This window comes from Procambarus clarkii, chromosome 12 (genome assembly GCF_040958095.1).
Source record: "Procambarus clarkii isolate CNS0578487 chromosome 12, FALCON_Pclarkii_2.0, whole genome shotgun sequence".
In the NCBI taxonomy this organism is placed as follows: domain Eukaryota; kingdom Metazoa; phylum Arthropoda; class Malacostraca; order Decapoda; family Cambaridae; genus Procambarus; species Procambarus clarkii.
Genome location: NC_091161.1, coordinates 4821357 through 4841820, shown reverse-complemented (window position 1 = coordinate 4841820; position 20464 = coordinate 4821357). Strand labels below are relative to the sequence as shown.

The 20464-nt window shown below is 44.5% G+C and overlaps 1 protein-coding gene across 14 annotated transcripts in view; it reads left to right on the top strand.

Annotated features, from left to right (window-relative positions):
* LOC123772839 (zinc finger protein 98) overlaps window positions 1–16138 on the top strand; it is a 77865-nt gene extending 61727 nt beyond the window's left edge. For 5 of the 14 annotated variants that reach the window (XM_069323198.1, XM_069323197.1, XM_069323201.1 and 2 more), the window contains 2 exons: window positions 5413–5504; window positions 9315–16138. In XM_069323198.1, the coding sequence (XP_069179299.1) occupies window positions 9412–10443 (1032 nt within the window). In that variant the 5' untranslated portion in view covers window positions 5413–5504; window positions 9315–9411 and the 3' untranslated portion in view covers window positions 10444–16138. Of the gene's footprint in view, window positions 1–5412; window positions 5505–9191 lie in introns of all 14 variants that reach the window. The other 9 variants (XM_069323204.1, XM_069323208.1, XM_069323203.1 and 6 more) reach the window with 4 other exon arrangements.
* The last annotated feature ends 4326 nt before the right edge of the window (window positions 16139–20464 follow it).

Genomic DNA, 20464 nt, shown 5'->3' with positions numbered 1-20464 from the left:
TTATCAAGGCTACGGGCCCTGGAAAACCCCACGGGGGCTACGTGGTCCGATGGATGTGACCCCTGAGTCCCCCCTCGGGTCCTGCGAGTTTGACGGTTGCTCTGTCCCCTTGTCTCAGGGGGGACACTTACCGGTTTTGCCTCCGCCATGCTGCTTGTTGGGTTGGTGATTGTTTTGACCCTGAGTCGTGCGACGTGTGTTGTCTGTATGTACTCCAGTTCACCCAGGCTACTGCGCCTGATATGCAGGTGAGGGCAGCTGAGGCGTTGCATGCTCGATTTAGGTTGCTGCAACACGCTAGGTTGGTCGCTGCCCCGGATGCCCTGAGACTGACCCGTTTTGGTTATAGGGACCCGGACGTGGGGGTGGGGGTCGCTTCAGCTCTGGTTCCATCCGCCCCTCCAAGTCCTTCCCCTTCTGTTGCTCGTTCCGTCCCCCCCCCCCCCCCCTTGCTGCCGGCTCCTAAATGTCTGAGGGTTTCGGAGCCGGGGCAGGGTTTAGTCGGTTGTGAGACTCGGGCGGTCTCGGGGGTGTCCCCTTCTGGGGCAGTGGCGGAGGCATTCGAGCCTGGTCCTTCTGCCGAAGCTTCTGGGTCTGGCCAGTGGGCCCCCTTTGTTCCTGCTTTGTCGGCTGCTCCCACCTTTTCTTTGGGGGTGGGGGCTCAGGAAGACGGCTCGGCCCCGGGCCTTCTGGGTGAGGTTCCTGGGATTGGGGAGGGGTTGGCTTGGGGGCCTTGGGCCCCATTGGACCCCGCCTGTTTTTTTTTTTGCCCTCCGAGCGGGGCTTGGTGTTACAAGGAGAGGGGTTCTCTTTCGCTCCCTCCGCGTACAAATTGGGTTTGGTGTCCACCCCTCCCCGAGTTAGGTTCCGTGATCCCGAGGGTTCTTCGGTTCCGTCTTTCCAGAGGTTTCCCACCTCTGTTTTTCCCTCTGAGGTTTTGGCGGCTTACCTCTTGCGTGACCCGGATTATGCCTTCCTGATGGATCCTCGTTCCTTCATGTACGGTTCCCCAGGTTCGTGCTGGTTTCGTTATGAGGTTCCGGAGTCGTCCTGGTTGGCAGACTGTCCTCTCTTTTCATTGGAGGCTTGGCACATGTTCTGTCGGTCCCGTGCGCTTGAGTGGCGAGAAGTTTCCTTGGCGTTGCAGGTTTTCCTGGGGGGCGCTTTTGAGCATCTGAATGCTTGTTTGTTAGCCCCTGCCCTTCCGTGGGATATTGGTGTCATGCAGCTTCACGTGCAGGTTCCTTCCCTCTCGGCTGCCTTGATTGCGGAGGATTTGCGGACTCGTGGCCTGCTTGCTTCGGCTCTGCGTTTCTTTTCCCTCCTGGAGCTATCCTCGGGATTGGCTCGAGTTGGATGTGGGAGCGCTTGGGGCCGCTGCTGGGTCTGGTGCGCTGCCCTCGGCTGTGCGGGCGTCGTCTGCTTTGTTGAAGCTCTTCGCGCCCATCCTGCGTGATGCGGTTTCGCGGTTCTATGCTTCTCGCCTCGCGTGTCGTCAGGTGGTGCTAGCTTCCTCCTTGGAGTCCACCTGAGCCCTGGCTCTTCGTTTATCCTCGCCCTTTTGTCCGTTGCTGTTTGTGGAGTCTGCGGTGGGGCAGTATCTGCAGGCAGCCTCGGTTAGTTGTCGGCCTATGTTGGAGTTGTTGTTGCTCCAGGGGGCTCGTGGGGGGCCTTCCCGGAAGGGTCGTGCCAGGGCTCGGGGGTCTTTTCGTCGGGGGAAGCCTTTGGTGCCAGATTCGGGGCTGGCGGCAGCCTTCGGTTCTGGCTGTTGCTGGACGGAGTGGGCTCCGTCCTGTTCGCCGCCTTGGTTCTCGCAAGGTGCGTCGGCCCTTTCGCGGTTCGCCCCATTGATGGGGCGATGGGGGGGGGCGGCGGCTCGCCCGGTTTGCCCACGCCTGGTCCCACGATTCATGGGCTTTTCGGGTCGTTTCGCGCGGCCTGTGGTGGCGTTGGGTGGCTCTTCCTCCCTCAGGGGTTCGGGGCTTGCGGGGCAGGCCTCTTCTCCTGCGCTCTGTCAGGTCATCTCGGAGTGGGTTCGCTTGGGCGTAGTCGAAACGACGTTGTCCCTCAGGTGGGTTTTCCCCCTGTTTCCGGTTCCGAAACGGGACTGCACAGACCTCCGGTTCATTCTGGACTTGTCCCGTCTGAACCCGTGGGTGTTGTGCCCCTCCTTTCGGATGACTACGCTGTCCCAGGTCTGTCTTCTCTTGGAGAGGGGCGCTTGGATGGTGTCCCTGGATCTCAAGGACGCGTATTGGCACGTCCCGGTTCATCCCGGAGTTCAGGGACTGGCTCGGTTTTGTTGTGGGGCGTCAAGGTTACCGCTTTCGTTGTCTTCCCTTCGGGTTGAATCTGGCGCCACGTGTTTTCACACGCCTCACTTGGGTCGTGGTGGCCCGCCTGCGTCTGCTAGGTGTTCGGGTGCTGGCCTATCTCGACGACTGGCTGGTTTGGGCTCCCAGCCGGTCCGCGTGTCTGCTCGCCAGGGATTTGGTTCTTTCCCAGCTCGCCAGATTCGGGTTCTTGGTGAACTGGAGGAAGTCCCATCTGGTTCCCTGTCAGGTTCGGTCTTGGCTGGGTCTGGTTTGGGACGCTTGGACTGCTTCCTTGTCTCTTCCTCCGGCGGGTCTCTTGCGCCTGCGGTCCCGCCTTCGCCCGTTTCTGAGGGGTTCCCGGGTCACAAGGCGGTTGCTCGAGAGTTTGTGCGGGAGCCTGAACTTTGCCGTGATGGTCTACCCGCCGGGTCGGGTGTGGCTTCGTCGGCTGTTCTGGTTCCTTCGGGGCCGGCCCTTCCGCCTCTCTCGCGATCGTTGGGTTCGACCTCCGGGGGCTTTGCGTCGGTTGCTGCGTCGCTGGTTTCCTCTTCGGGTTTTTCGGGGTTCGGTGCCTTGGCGCCTTCCCTGTGCCCTCGCTCGATGTGTACATGGAAGCGTCATCTCTTGGCTGGGGTTTTGTGACCAGTGCTCACCAGGCCGGCCAGGGACGGTGGGTTCCGTCTTTCCGTTGGGCTCACAGCACAGTGCGGGAGTTCGCGGCAGTGTGGATGTCGCTTCGGAGGATTCGAGTCGCTCGCGGATCGACGATCCAGCTCCATTCGGACTGCACCCCGGTGGTTCATTGTTTGAGCCAAGGGGGTTCGATGCGATCCTTGGCTCTTTGGGGCTGGTCGCTTCGGGTGACTCGTCTGCTGAGTTCTCGGGGTTTGGCTCTCCTGGCGGTTCATGTCCGGGGGGTGTCCAACGTCCTGGCGGACGGCCTGTCTCGGTTCCGTCCCCTGTCCTTGGAGTGGACGATCGATGCCGACTCCTTCCGTTGGCTGTGCCGGATGTTTGGGACTTCGGATGTGGATCTCTTCGCGTCGGCGTGGTCGAGGCGTCTTCCAGTTTATGTGGCGCCTTTTCCCGACTGCGAAAGCCGTCGGGGTCGACGCCTTCCGGCTGGACTGGGCGAGGTGGGATTACCTGTACCTCTTTCCCCCGGTTCCGCTGTTGCTCCAGGTCCTGACTCGCTTGGAGACTTACCAGGGTCGTGTGGTCCTTCTGGCCCCTTGGTGGCCGGCCCAGCCTTGGTTTCAGGCATTGCTTGCTCGGTGTCCGTACCCGAGGGTCTTCCCGCGGCTCCGCCTCTTTCAGCAGATCGGTCCGGCCCTGTACGAGGCTGGTTCCATCTTCTCCTCGAGTCTTCGCGTCTGGTGTTTTTGACTCAGGTTTATCATTCGTTGTATGGTGCGCAGGTGGCTTCATTGTTGGTCTCCCATCTGCGTGCTTCGTCTCAGCGGCAGTATGAGGTTTCCTGGCGGTCCTTCCGGTTTTTCCTATCATTGCGTCGGTGTTCTTCGGTCTCTGATAGGGTTGTTCTGTCCTTTCTCTCTTGGCTGTTTCAGGACCGTCATCTTATGCCGAATACTGTCGCTTCGTATCGTGCGGCGTTGGCGGAGCCACTTCAGCTTGCTTTCGGGGTTGATGTTACTTCAGCCCCGTTTCGCAAGTTATCCCGGGCGTTGTTTCACCTCCGGCCTGCTCATGCGCCGCCTGAGCCGTCTTGGTCTTTGGACCGAGTGCTCTCGTTTCTCTCTCTCTGCCCCGGTTTGTGGTGGCCCCTTCCGTTCGGGATTGTTTTTCCAAGGCTCTTTTCCTGTTGGCATTAGCCTCGGGGGGGTCGGGTTGGCGAGCTTCATGCTCTCCTCCAGCGCTGGGGTTTCTGCTCTTTCGGTCCTGGTGGTCGTTTTGTTCGTTTGCAGCCGTCTTCCTCTTTTCTGGCAAAGAATGAGTCGGCTGCATTCCGGAGGGGGCCGTGGGTTGTTGATGCTTGGTTGGTCAGGCCGGGGGTGCATCATGTGTTGTGTCCAGTTGCGGCTCAACGCTGTTATTTGCGCGCCACGGCTTCTGTTGCCGGGGATGCGCTCTGGGTTGATCCAGTTTCCCTTCTTCTCTGTTCCCGGGCTCGGGTCTCTCAGGTTGTCCGCAGGGTTATTAAGTGTAGCCAGCCTGCGGTTTTTCCCCGAGCCCACGACGTTCGTAAATTTGCTGCTTTGGCGGCTGTCTTTGGCAACATGTCTTGGGTGGACATTCGGGCCCGGGGTTCTTGGAGATCGAACAGGGTCCTGGCCGCTCGCTACCTGGTGAAGGTTCCTGGGCCTCGTCGGGCCTGCGTTGCTTTGGGTCGATGGTTGCAGCCAGTTGTCTCGCCTTCGCGTTGAGGAGTGAGGACGGACCGCCGCCCGGGTAAGTCCCTGTTTTTTCCTTATCTTTGGGTAGTTAGCTCCGGGGAGCCGACGGGGCTCCCCCCAGAATTCCAGCGTTGAATGTAATGAAACGCCATTTTCTGGGTGAGTCCCGGAGGCTCCCCGGCATCCCTCCCTCCCTCCGGTCGGCGGTGTTTTTTGCGTTTTTGACATCCAGCCTAAGAACTAATGGTTGGGTCGCCGACGGTGGGGTCTGGGGCTCCCCCCTTCCCCCTCCCGGGGAGGGGGGGGTTGCGCAGACGGCGGCGCGGCGACATGATGATGTCATGAGGGCTAATTTTCGTTTGGGGAGTTCTGTCCACCTGTTCGATCTTCGGTCGCAATAGTTTACCAGAATAGGGGGTTTGTTTTGGGGCGCCTACCTTTCTGGGTGCCTGTCCCGGTCGATGGCAGACATAGAATGCTCCCAATCATAAGGGGGGTCTCTATAGGCCATTGCTCCTCGTGCCTCTCTAGATTCTGGCTCGTGGTCCCCGGTAGGCAAGAACTCCATGCATTGACTGATGCCAGAAAGTTATACATATCCATTCAGCCTGGATAGCTCCGGGAAGCCTCTGGGACTCACCCAGAAAATGGCGTTTCATTACATTCAACGCTGGATTTTTATACTTTTCTAGTTCTTAATTAACCTCCTCTATTTGAGTTACCAATGAAGTTTCTTGTTCTAGGTGTACTCACCCAGTTGTGCTTGTGGGGTTGAGCTCTGGCTCTTTGGTCCCACCTCTCCTGAGGGAGAAGGAGATCAGAACTTCTCTTATTGGTGAGTGCAAACAAACTACTGTCGCATGTATGCTATGAACCTGTCGATTTCTTACCTTATATATTTTTTCTCCATTTTCCTTCATTTCTCCTTTACGAACTTGCACGATAATCGACGGGTCTCGTCCTCAAGAGTTTTGGAAACCAAATGGTGCTCTGTAGCTTATGTTTGAGTGGTTTGGGTGGGCTTGGCAATTGTAAGGATTAGCATACAGGAGTTCATACTGTTTAGGAAATAGTCGACTTGGGGGCTATCTTGTTGACATTGGTCAAAATTGAAGTCTCCTCCTAGAATGATGTGATTTTTGTTGAGATTGTTTTTTATGATAAAATTCCTTAGGTTATCTGAGAATGAAGCTATGTTAGCATTGGGAATCTATAGATAGCTCTGATAGTCGAGGAGGATTTAAGGGATTTATGCGAGAACTGGGCAAATGTATATTCACAGTAGTCGTCTCTATTGCAGTATTATTAATGGCACTCTATTAATGGCACTATTGCAGATGAAGGTATCTTGGTAATATATAGCTGTGCTACCTCCTTTTTTATTTGGCCTACAGCTATGAATGGCTTTATAACCAGCTATGTTGTAAAGTTGGGTATAGTCTTTACTTAGTCGGATTTCTTTTAAAATAATGAATGATAGTTTAGTACCTAGTGCTGTGAGTAGTGTATTTATATCATCAAAATCTTTACCAAGTGAAATGACATTTTGGTTGAAAACTGATAAGCAAGTGTTATTTTGGAGTTTGTTTTTTGCTGTGTAATACTTGCAATAGTGATGATCAGTATGCTGATTACTGTAAATTTGTGACAGAAGATTGATTTCAGGATCAATATCAGCTTGCATGTAGATGCATTGGGGTCAAGATACAATAAGACAAGCAATTACAGAACAGTTAAATACTAAATCTGCTGTAAATATAAAGTAAATATAGTAAAAACACAACAATAAATGCAAATACACATATAATAGAAATAGTTAGAGGTAAAATAAAGATCACTGTAGATAGGCAAGAAGGATACAGAAGTTAGGTAAAAAATAAATCAAATAAAAAAATTGACAAGAATAATGTATAATGAGAATAATAATAAGAATACTAATCATAAAGTAAAATAATCTTAATGATAATTAACTTTAAGTAGCTTAGTTATGATACTATAATTAGTATGAACTTAAGAAAACAAAAATGAACTAAAAAAATTAATTCCGATAAATGACTAATATAAATCAAATTACAATTAAATTTAAAGATAAGGTAAGATTATACATATGAGTAAGATTTTACTAAGATACTGAGGTAGATACTTATTTAAGTACATGGAGACTTTAATGATTAGTTAGGAATTTTTCAGAAGGATGAAAGAGCATTTTTTTTACCAATAAAGCGAAGTAGATGGCTACATATTGGTTTCTGTCACTTTGATAGGATCGGATATAGTTCAGGGCAAGGCCTCGGGTTCCATAATGGTGAAGTTTTAGTAAGAGGTAGTTATAGTTAACAGTATCAAAGGTCTTTCTCAGGTCAATGAAGAGTCCACTTGGGAACTCACTTTTGTCAAGGGCTGTGTAGATTATATCAAGCAGACTAATAATTTCATTGTTGGTACTCTTTTTGATAGTTTTTTTTTTAGTTCAATTATTATGCACCCCATACCCATCTTGTGGGCGGTAGTGGAAAGGGTTGCAGAGGCTCATAATGGGCTCAGGGACTGAACCCCACAATTCATATAACTAAACAAGTTACAATCTTGATGAGCTAGTTACAAAATTCAATATAAGTCGTCACATCATCAATGGGTTCGAGAATGACCACAAGTACGAGAGGAAGCCAAACTGACAGGGACTTAGTATGTTGAATTTTACATGGTAAGAGTTGAGCTGTTTATAAATATTTTTTTTTTTCAAATATTTTTAATAATATAGGTAGATTTAATATTGGTCTGTAATTGTTTATGCCGTATGGCATTTATGAACTGGCGTTACTCGTGCTTTTTTAAGGATATCAGGGGAAAGTATTACACTAGAGATTTGTTGAATAGCAGAGCTATAGGTGGTACAAGGGCAAGGAGACCTTCTTTTATACCATAAATGGTATTTCATTAATGTTCCCAGCTTTGGTTTTTAGTAAGTGCATGATAGACATAACATTTATTGGGTTGACTGGTAAAAGAAGAAGAGAGTTTGGATTGCTGCCTGTAAGGTATGTAGTAACATGTGTGGGGGTCTGTGGGATTTTTCTGTTAAGGTTAGCACCAAATGATGAAAAGAAGGTATTAAATTCAATTGCTGTTTCTAAATCTGTTGCAGGTGTATAACTATCCTTGGAAAGTTTTTTCTGCATGTTATGTGATTGCTGTTTAGATCCTAGGATGTTTGAGATGGGTTTCCATGTGCTTTTCATGTTGCCTTTTGCATCTTTGAATCTATTCTCATAATAGGAAAATTTTGCTCCTATTGTTATACTTGTAAGCATTGAGGGGTACCTCCTAACTACTACTTTTATAACTATAACAATCCTAAGTTTTTTTCATGTTCATGTTTATTGTTAATTGATTTGAGTATGCCACTTGTGAGCCAGGGGCTGTTTAATCTTTAGACAATTACTTGCTTGGTGAGGAGAGGACAGTGAGTGTTGTAGAAGCTTCAAATTTTGAAAAGGAATACAGTATGTTGACTAATGAATTTATGTCCTGTGTATTATTGAATTCAGATTTCTAGTTTGTATTGTGAAGTGCATTTGTGAGATTGCCTATTGCTGCTTCACTGTGTAGCCTAAATGTAAGTTTCTTGTGTTATGTCCGTGTTAGCTATGAGGAAGGTAGGATAGTGGTCAGTTGTTCTGTTCGTGATTATACCAGATGCAAGGAGAGCTGTTATGTTAGTCCATAAGTGATCCAAGGCAATTGTGGATGTTTGAATGATTAGGGTGGGCTTGGTGATTCTGGGGATTAGTATACAGGAGTTCATGCAATTTAGGAAATAATCGACTTGAGGGCTATTTTGTTGACACAGATCAATATTGAAGTTACCTAGAATAATGTGATTTTTGTTGAGCTTGTTGTTTATAAGATTTCTTAGGTTATCTGAGAATGCAGTTATATTAGTATTGGGAAATCTATAGATAGCTCCAATAGTCAAGGATTATTTAAGGGATTTAAGTGGGAACTGACCTAAGGTATGATCACAGTAGTCATCTCTATCACTAATGAAGATAAAGGTATCTTGGTAATATATAGCTCTGCCACCTCCTCTTTCATTTGGCCTACAGTTGTGAATGGCTGTATAACTGGCTAAGTTGTAAAGTTGGGTATGGTCTTTACTTAACCATGTTTCTGTTAAAAATAATGAACGATTGTTTAGTACCAAGTGCTGTGAGTAGTGCATTTATATCCAACCCATCCTCCGAATTGACAGTACGTTTTAATACTAAGTGTAATAAGTACATTTCCTGACTGCCATACATAGTACATAATTGCACTTATGGGGCTGTTACATTTACTTCCCCATTTTTGGAGGATGGGCTGTTCATATCATCAAAATGTTTACCAAGTGATCTGACATTTTGGTTGAAAGGCAAGTTTTTTTTTTTTTTTTTTTTTTTGCAAGGTTTGCTGTGTAATACTTGCAGTAGTGATAATCAATATGTTGGTTATTGTAGATTTGTGACAGCATATTTTGTTACAGGTCAATATCAGCTTGCATGTAGATCCAATGGAGTCAAGATAGAATAAAACCTTAATAAACCTAAAGGTTTCATGTCGTCGCCCTTTAATTCACAACTCCTAAAGGTTAAATTCTTCTACCCAGTAGGAGTGTTGGCCTCCAGAAGACGTCCTAGGTCACAAGGCAGCTCCTGCAGTCACCAGGAGGGGATAACTTCACGGAATCTATACGAATCATAAAGATGACAAAACCTCACAGGTGTCCAGAGTGTAGGAAGAAGTTTTGCAGTCTTCAAAATATGAAGATGCACATGTTGTTACACACTGGTGATAAACCTCATGAATGTTCAGAGTGTGGGAAAAGATTCACTCAACTTGGTCATGTGAAGCGGCATATGACTGTTCATACAGGTGATAAATTGCACGAGTGTACAGAGTGTGGGAAAAGATTCAGTCAACTTGGAAATCTGATGACTCATACGAAGATACATACTGATGATAAGCCTCACAAGTGTAGGAAGTGTGGGAAAAAATTCTCCCGTTTGGGATCTATGAAGATTCATATGTTGGTGCATACGGGTGATAAGTCTCACTTATGTTCAGAATGTGGAAAAAGTTTCAGTCGTCTTGATTATATGAAGAGTCATATGTTAACACATACAGGTGATAAACCCCATGAGTGCCCAGAATGTGGGAAAAGATTTAGTCATATCACAAATATGAAGACTCACATGACGGTGCACACTGGTGATAAACCGCATGAGTGTCCAGAGTGTGGGAAAAGATTCAGTCGTCTTGGAGGCATGAAGACTCACATGTTTTTACATACAGGTGATAATACACATGAATGTCCAGAGTGTGGGAGAAGCTTCAGTCGTCTTTGTAATATGAAGACTCACATGTTAGTGCATACGGGTGATAAACCTCATGAGTGCCCAGAGTGTGGGATGAGATTCAGTCAACGTCAAAATATGAAAAGGCATATGAAGGTCCATAAAGGTGATAAATTGCACGAGTGTTCAGAGTGTGGGAAAAGATTCAGTCAACTTGAAAATTTGGAAAGGCATATGATGGTTCATGAAGATGATAAATTGTTTGAGTGTCCGGAGTGTGGGAAAAGATTTAATCAAATTGAAGCTATGTTGACTCACACAACAATTCATACAACTGATAAACCTTTTGAGTGCGCTGAATGTGGGAAAAGATTTAGGCACCGTAATAGTATAATACGTCACATATTAGTACATCCTGGTGACAAACTTCACAAGCTCTGATGCTCTTGTCATTTAATGGGTGTCGGTAGTACAGTTGGATTTGTTTTCGGCTTGCAATTGGGAATCCCGGGTTTGAATCTTGGGGAGGACACGAAAATGGTTGGGCATGATTCCATTTGTCTAAGGCCTCTGTTCACCTAGCATTAAATAGATAACCAGGAGCTAGGCAACTGTTGTGGTATTGCATCCTAGAGAAGGTCAGTACAGTACTTCAATCTTGGTGTGTACCTCGAAATCAGAACCCCTCATGGCTTAGATAACATAGGAACAATGTGCCAGGGAAAGAGGCAGCAACCCGTGACTACACAGCTATACCACCGGTTGCCAGCCTTCTTATGATTTAATCCTTTAATTAAAAGGGTTACCACTCAAACCTGTCAACAGCTCAGAGCTTCCACAGGTATCTTGTTAATAAATTATCGTCTACAGTATATTAATTGTAAATTTAATGTCGAAGACAAGATGAACCTTGTTCTAGTGTTTACATCTTGTAATCTTATCTTGTTATCTAACTTCAATAATTTTTTAAGATTCAGCATACTATATTAGATTATGAAATCAATAATGACCTTCCTGTTTTCTGAAATCAATACTGACTGTTTTTTTCTGAAATAATTGATGATTATTGTTCATGCTTTCAGGAATAACTATGGCATTTTTCTCTTACTGTTCACATTCATCGGTGCAAATTCATCTTCAATGATGCCTCTTTTGCTTTCATATAATCTTTTTTTAACTTTTGTCTGTAGCTGTACACTTTTGTGCACAAAAATAGCTGTGCACTTTTGTCCATAGCTGTACACTACCAAATGTAAGGTTACAGTTAACAGTTATTCGTCAGGTCATGGTACACTACCAAACATAAGGTTACAGTTAACATCAATATATCAGATCATTATATACTGATTTTCATGAAATTTCTGTGTCTGTGATACAAATGACAAGTAATTACCTAAATGTAATTATCTAAGTAGTTACAGGATTGAGAGCTATGCTCGTGGTGTCCCATCTACCCAGCACTCTTTGTCATATAACGCTTAGAAACTACTGACGGTTTTGGCCTCCACCACCTTCTTACCTAATTTGTTCTAACCGTCTACCACTCTGTTTGCAAAAGTAAATTTTCCTATATTTCTTTGGCATCTTTGTTCAGTTAGTTTAAATCTATGACCTCTTGTTCTTGAATTTCCAGGTCTCAGGAAATCATCCCTATCAATTTTATCAATTCCTGTTACTATTTTGTATGTAGTGGTGATCGTATCTCCTCTTTTTCTTCTGTCTTCTAGTTTTTGCATATTTAATGTCTCTAACCTCTCCTTGTAGCTCTTGCCCTTCAGTTCTGGAAGCCACTTAATAGCATGTCTTTGCACCTTTTCCAGTTTGTTGATGTGCTTCTTAAGATATGTTCACCACATAACCGCTGCATATTCTAGCTTTGGCCTAACAAAAGTCGTGAACAGTTTCTTCAGTATTTCGCCATCCATGTATTTAAAAGCAATTCTGAAGATAGAAAGTGTAGCCTAGGTTCCTCGCACAACGTTCTTTATGTGGACCTCAGGTGATAGTTTTCTATCTAGAACCACTCCTAGATATCTTTCTTCATCAGAATTCTTTAAAGCTTTCTCAAATTATTTATAGGTTGTGTGGGGTCTTTGTTCTCCTATTCCACATTCCATAACATGGCATTTATTCACATTAAATTCCATTTGCCAAGTGGTGCTCCATATATTTATTTTGTCCAGATCTTCTTGAAGGGCATGACAGTCATCTAAGTTTCTTATCCTTCGTTTTTTCTTAGCATCATCAGCAAACATGTTCATATAATTCTCTATTCCATCTGGTAGATCATTTATGTAGACAATGAACATCACCGGTGCAAGAACTGAACCCTGTGGTACTCCACTTGTGACATTTCTCCAGTCCAATACATTGATTTCTTATTGTGTCTGGTTCTCTGAAGATCTCATTTTTTATAAATACACTTTGGGACTTTGCGTTCAATGCTTCACACATTTCCTTTTCATTTTCTGTCTATCTGTCCTCCATTTTCAACCTCTAATTATTATCTTGCTTTTAATGAATTTATAGAAAAGGCCTGGATCTGATTTACATTTTTCGCTTATACAGTTCAACCTCGATTCAATATACCCTGATTCAACGAATCTCCGGCAAGTTCGCCACTTTTCAGGCCGGATTTACTCACCCGGTTCAACGAACAATGGTTCTTCGAAGCGGGGGATGTTCGGATTTGCTTACGATGTCGAGACAGAGTTCACAGACTGGTGGAAACCTTTCCCATTCTATCACAGATTACAATTAATAATTAGCTCATATGACAAGTTCGATGACACAAGTGGACCACACAAGTGAACCACCAAAGTGGTTCACAAGCTTACGATGTTGGGACAGAGTTCACAGAGTGGTGGAAAACTTTCCCATTCCATCATAGGTTACAATTAATAATTCCTTCATATGACAAAGTTGGACCACACAAGTGGACCGACCACACAAGTGGACCACACAAGTGGACCACACAAGTGGACCTCACAAGTGGACCTCACAAGTGGACTACAAGTGGTCCACAAGCTTATGATGTTGGGACAGAGTTCACAGAGTGGTGGAAAACTGTCTCATTCTGTCACAGATGACAAATAATAATTCCTTCATAAGACAAGTTGGTTCACACAAGTGGACCACACAACAAGTGAACCATATGAACCAAACACCAGCCAGAATGGTCCACTCATCTGTGTCATCATAGTTCAGTGAGCCATGACTTTGAACGTTTCAGATTAATAAATCACTTCTAAAACTGGTGTTTTAATAACTCTTTATTATAATAATTACACTAAACTAAATAAAACCAAAAAATACTGTAATATGATAGATATCTGCTATTTGAGAAATTATTCATGCTATTGGTGGCACAACTCCAGCGCGAGTGGACGGGTCTAATCCGTGTGCACAACACTATGTGTGTTTTATTCAGTTTTGTCACCACAGTTCAGTGACCTATGGCTTCAAAATAATAAACTAATTAAATGAGTTCTAAAATAGGTATTTTTTATAGCTCTTATTATCATAATAATGTTGCTAAACTAAATATATAACCTAAAATATTTAATTTGATGTAAATCGAATATATGAGAGAAATTCATGTTACTAGATCTGTCTTAAACACCAGCCTACTGTAAGGTGTACATATAGACCTAGTCTGTGTTCGTACAGTATGCACCCAGTGCCCTTAGCTTTGTCTGCGATTGACATACAGTATTTATCCACCGGTGGAAGAATAATTGTGGAATTTACCATTTTTTTACTACAGCTGTATTGTTATACAACAAAATGTCTCATGGGCTTACTAATAGTGCCTTATTAATGCCAAAAATGAAGCAATATTTTGCAAGAACTTGTAGCAGAAAATCAACCAGCACGAGCACAGCCGCACCCAGCATGAGAACAGCCGTACCCAGCATGAGAACAGCCGTACCCAGCACTGGTACAACAGCAGCCAGCACCAGCTCAGAAGCAGCTGAAGCCACAGCAGCAGCGAGCACCAGCAAAGCTGATGCAAACATCTAAAAATATCGTGAGTGGCGTGAACAGTGAGAACAAGTGCTAAATTTAAGTGTGTACGCAGAGTTAAAATTAAAGTTACAGTAACTTTAGTGTACAATAGTTTTCATAAACTGTATTGTAGTACTCAACATACAGCAGAGCTACTTAATCAACACAGTGTTAATGCTATAATCACTACAGTACGTATTTACAGCATTCATAACTCCATGAGACTTCAAGATGGACATAACTCCAACAATAAGGTAAATAACAAATGTAACACTATTTTTTAGTAGGGTAATAATATATAGGTACAGTATATTATATGATAATGCATTTTTATTGTGTACAAGAAAAAAAAGACACTGATGCAAACGCCTCCTGAAGGTCACCTCTTGCAAATCATCCAATGCTCCAACGCACTGGGGTTGGTCCCATATAGTGCGTTGAATCGAGGTTGTACTGTACTGTGTATATGCAGCATCCAGGAGGCCTGGCCGACGACCGGGCCACGGGGACACAAAGCCCCGGAAGCAGCTCAAGGTAACCTTGATATATATATATATGATGTCAGTCCCCAATAAAACAAAATAAATTATAATTGTTATTAATGTCTTAGAAATCAAATTAATTTTAGTCGACACCAGATGATGCATATTTTGGATAAACCTTGAGTGCCATTTAATCAAGTTGTACAGTATTATATCGAATACATGTCAGAACATAACTTCCCATTGATCCAATATACTGTTTAGAAACAGGACTTTATATTTAGTGTACAGTGTAATGTCATTTGGACATCCAGCAAATGGCTGTATATGGAAGTTCTGAGTTTCATTTAAAATATACTGGGGAGGTAGTATTTTAATATAATCTGCTATTTACCAACATTTCAATTCACTTCATTCATCAAGCAAGCCGCAGTGAAGCTGCAAATAATAGGAAAACTCAGAAATTTTCATACGTAAACAAGTTAAAAAAAAATGGTATTTTTCCATATATAAAATTTAGAACATGCTTTTGTTCTGATGATTTTGTTTTGTGTGTGTGTGTATATATACACATACATATATACTGCTTATATATATTCTGCATATACATATATTATTATATACTGTATACCTGTATATATATTATTCACTTATATTATTCACATACATATATTCTGCATACTTGAATCAGTGTTTTTGTGATCATTGTTGCATGTGTGTGTATATATATATATATATATATATATATATATATATATATATATATATATATATATATATGTCGTACCTAGTAGCCAGAACTCACTTCTCAGCCTACTATGCAAGGCCCGATTTGCCTAATAAGCCAAGTTTTCATGAATTAATGTTTTTTCGTCTACCTAACCTAACCTAACCTAGCTTTTTCTGGCTACCTAACCTAACCTTACCTATATATATAGGTTAGGTTAGGTTAGGTAGGGTTGGTTAGGTTCGGTCATATATCTACGTTAATTTTAACTCCAATAAAAAAAAATTGACCTCATACATAGTGAAAAGGGTAGCTTTATCATTTCATGAGAAAAAAATTATAGTAAATATATTAATTCAGGAAAACTTGGCTTATTAGGCAAATTGGGCCTTGAATAGTAGGCTGAGAAGTGAGTTCTGGCTACTAGGTACGACATATATATATATATATATATATATATATATATATATATATATGTTGTACCTAGTAGCCAGAACACCATACTTGGCCTACTACGCAAGGGTCGATTTGCCTAATAAGCCAAGTTTTCCTGAATTTATATATTTTTCTAATTTTTTTCTTATGAAATGATAAACCTATCCATTTCATTATGTATGAGTTTATTTTATTTAATTTGAGTTAAAAACTAACGTTGACATATAACCAAACCTAACCTAACCTAAACTAACACAACTAAGTCAATAATTTTATATTCTTAGGATATTATAATAATAATAATACAAATAAACCAATTGGGAACAATTTTTTGAAAATTTAGAAAATCACTCGGCCTATTAGGCAAATCGGGCCTTACATGGTAGGCCCAGAAGTGTGTTCTGGCTACTAGGTATGACATATATAATATACATATATATATCTTAATGAAGTTGTATTATTAAAATGAAAGTACTTAAGGAAATTCCTGTTTTAATTCTTCCTTCGTGGTCTGACACTGTCACACTTTTCATCACGTGTTAATTTTCGTAATTCACACACATACAAACACACACACACACACACACACACACACACACACACACACACACACACACACACACACACACACACACACACACACACACACACCTCCCTCCTCCACCAATCCCCCCGTGCCAGGTCCCCCCAGCTCCCACTCACCCCAGATCGCAAAGGTCCCCCCCAGAAAAGCAAAAGAGTCAGTTTCAGGGTGATGTACTCGAACATAGATGGGATCACAAGCAAGACAAGTGAACTAAGGGAAAGAGCACAAGAAGTTAACCCAGATGTAATCGGACTCACTGAAACAAAACTCTCTGGAATCATAACGAATGCCGTGTTTCCCCAGGAGTATACAGTAATAAGGAAAGAGAGGGAAGGTAGGGGAGGAGGCGGAGTGGCCCTACTCATGAGAAGGGAATGGAGTTTTAAGGAGATGGCCATCCTGGGCTGTGAGGAGTTCAGAGACTACATAGCAGGCACCATAACAATGGGAGGACCAAGAATAGTAGTAGCAGTAATATACAACCCTCCACCAAATGACAGGAGACCCAGTCAAGAGTATGAAAACAACAACAAGGCAGTTAACACTATAATTGAGAGGGCAGCCTCTGCTGCCTGTAGAAATAGATCCCACCTGCTCATCATGGGCGACTTCAATCACGGAAAGATTGACTGGGAGAACAAGGAACCGCATGGAGGCGAGGATACGTGGAGAGCCAAACTATTGGAGGTGGTGACAAGCAACTTTTTAACCCAGCATGTCGGAGAACCCACAAGGATGCGAGGCAATGACGAACCAGCGAGACTCGACCTAGTCTCACTCTGAACGACTCCGACATAAGAGAAATCGGTTTTGAGGACCCAGTAGGAATGAGCGACCACAGTGTACTGGTGTTTGAGTACTTGATTGAAGAAGGGTTATTGAACTCGAGGAGGGATACCGAAACCAAAAGGTTAGCATAACGAAAGGGAAACTATGAGGGGATAAGAAAATTCCTAACAGATATAGCATGGGAAACAGAGCTCAGGGGAAAGACGGCCCAAGATATGATGGATTACATCACGCAGAAGTGCAAGGACGCAGCAAACAAGTTTGTCCCAGTCCAAAAGGAAAACAGAGAAATGAAGATGAGAAACCCATGGTTTAATCAAAGAATGTAGGCTAGCTAAGCAGCAAAGTAAAAGGGCATGGAGAAACTATAGGAATAACAGGACACTGGAGAGCAGAGAAAGATACCAGAATGCCAGGAATGAATATGTCAGGATGAGAAGAGAGGCAGAAAGACAATACGAAAATGACATCGCAAGCAAGGCAAAGACTCAGCCAGTAAAGGAACAGGTTATGAGATTAAGGATAGGGGCGGAAGGATTCACTACAAATGACAAGGAAGTGTGTGAGGAATTGAATAAGAAATTCCAGGAGGTCTTCACCTTAGAGCAAGGAGAAATTCCAGAGGTAAGTGAGGGAATAGCTAACCAGGAACCACTGGAAGAGTTTGAGATTACCAGTGGGGAAGTAAGGAAGTGTTTACTAGAGTTGGACGTGACGAAGGCTATAGGCCCAGATGGAATCTCCCCTTGGGTTCTAAAGGAAGGAGCAAGAGAACTGAGCCTACCACTCTCCATAGTGTATAACAAATCACTGGCAACAGGGGAACTGCCAGATATTTGGAAAGCAGCTGACGTAGTCCCGATATACAAGAAAGGGGATAGACAGGAGGCACTGAACTACAGGCCAGTGTCCCTAACCTGCATACCATGCAAGCTAATGGAGAAGATTGTGCGAAAAAAACTAGTGGAGCATCTGGAGCGAAGGAACTTTGTAACACAGCATCAACATGGGTTCAGGGATGGCAGGTCCTGCCTCACAGGGTTACTTGAATTCTACGACCAGGCAAGAAAGAGAAGGGTGGGCAGACTGCATATTTTTGGATTGTCAGAACGCCTTTGATACAGTGCCACACAAGAGGCTAGTGCGAAAGTTGGATATGCAGGCTGGAGTGAGAGGGAAGGTACTCCGGTGGATAGAGGAGTACCTAAGCAACAGGAGACAACGAGTCTGTGTGAGGGGTGAGGTCTCAGATTGGCGAGACGTCACAAGTGGAGTCCCGCAGGGGTCAGTCCTTGGACCTATACTGTTTCTGGTATATGTAAATGATCTCCCAGAGGGTATAGATTCGTTCCTCTCAATGTTTGCCGACGATGCAAAAATTATGAGGAGGATTGAAACAGAGGATGATAGTAGGAGGCTACAAGATGACCTGGATAGACTGAGTGAATGGTCCAACAAATGGCTGTTGAAGTTCAACCCGAGTAAATGCAAAGTAATGAAACTAGGCAGTGGAAACAGGAGGCCAGGCACAGGATACAGAATAGGAGATGAAGTACTTAATGAAACAGACAGAGAGAAAGATCTAGGAGTTGATATCACACCAAACCTGTCTCCTGAAGCCCACATAAAGAGAATAACGTCTGCGGCATATGCGAGGCTGGCTAACATCAGAACGGCGTTCAGGAACCTGTGTAAGGAATCATTCAGAATCTTGTACACCACATATGTAAGACCAATCCTGGAGTATGCGGCCCCAGCATGGAGCCCGTACCTTGTCAAGCACAAGACGAAGCTGGAAAAAGTCCAAAGGTATGCTACTAGACTAGTCCCAGAACTAAGAGGCATGAGTTATGAGGAAAGGCTGCGGGAAATGCACCTTACGACACTGGAAGACAGAAGAGTAAGGGGGGACATGATCACAACCTACAAAATCCTCAGGGGAATCGACCGGGTAAACAAGGATGAACTATTCAACACTGGTGGGACGCGAACAAGGGGACACAGGTGGAAGCTGAGTACCCAAATGAGCCACAGAGACGTTAGAAAGAACTTTTTCAGTGTCAGAGTAGTTAGTAAATGGAATGCATTAGGAAGTGATGTGGTGGAGGCTGACTCCATACACAGTTTCAAATGTAGATATGATAGAGCCCAATAGGCTCAGGAATCTGTACACCAGTTGATTGACGGTTGAGAGGCAGGACCAAAGAGCCAGAGCTCAACCCCCGCAAGCACAATTAGGTGAGTACAATTAGGTGAGTACACACACATAGCATTGAGAAGGTTTTCAGGCTAGGCCGGTACATCAAAGACCGAGATCGAATGATAAAGATAGTGTTTGCAAACGAGAACACAAAAGAGAAGATCCTATCAAGGAAGAGCTCCCTGAAAAACGTGGGAAAATTAAAAAATGTATTCCTCCAGAGAGACATGACAAGGGAGGAGAGAGCCGTGGCGGCAGAAGCAAGGAAGAGGCGCAGGGCGAGAGGGGAAAACCAGGAAGTCACAGCTCCCAGCACGACACCCCCAGAGGCGAGGGGGGAACCCACAACCAGCTACCCAGTAACACCAGAAGGTAGGACAACCCCACCTCCCTCCTCTGCATAGAAAACCCCCCTACCCCAAACCCTCCCTGCCCCCACTCAAATGTTCAGCCAAATCTCCCTCCCCCCACACCCAATCCCCACCCTTCTACCCCTCCCCTTCCTCCCGAGTCCTCCCTCCCCCCCCTTTCCTTCCCGTCCTCCCTCCCCTTTCACCCCATACCCTCCCTGTCCCTCCCCCTTCACTGGATCCCCCGCCCCTCATCCCAGTATCCTCTGAGACCCTGTTATCCACCTCACAGGTCCTCACAACCATGGAACAGCCTCCCCCACCAGCAGAACACTCGCCAAGGAGGCGATTTGAGAAGGGACAGAAGAAAGTGAGCCTCAAAGCGATGTACACTAACATAGATGGAATTACAAATAAAGCAAATGAGCTTGGAGAACTGGTACTCGAGGAAAACCCAGACATAATAGCCCTCACAGAAACAAAGATCACGAAAACGATAACAAATGCAGTGTTCCCACAGGACTATTATGTTATGAGGAAGGAGAGGGAAGGAAGAGGTGGGGGTGGTGTAGCTCTGCTGGTAAGAAAAGGCTGGGATTTTGAGGAGATGGATATTCAGGGCTGTGAAGGTTTCAGTGACTACATAGCAGGTACTGTAACAAATGGAGGGAAAAAAATTATAGTCGCAGTCATATATATAATCCACCACCAAATGACAGAAGACCTAGACAGGAATATGATAGAAACAACATGGCCACCATTAACATAATAGAAAGAGCAGCTTCTGTTGCTAGCAGGAATGGATATGGACTACTAATTATGGGAGACTTCAACCATGGGAAGATAGATTGGAAGAACAGAGACCCGCATGGAGGACCAGAAACA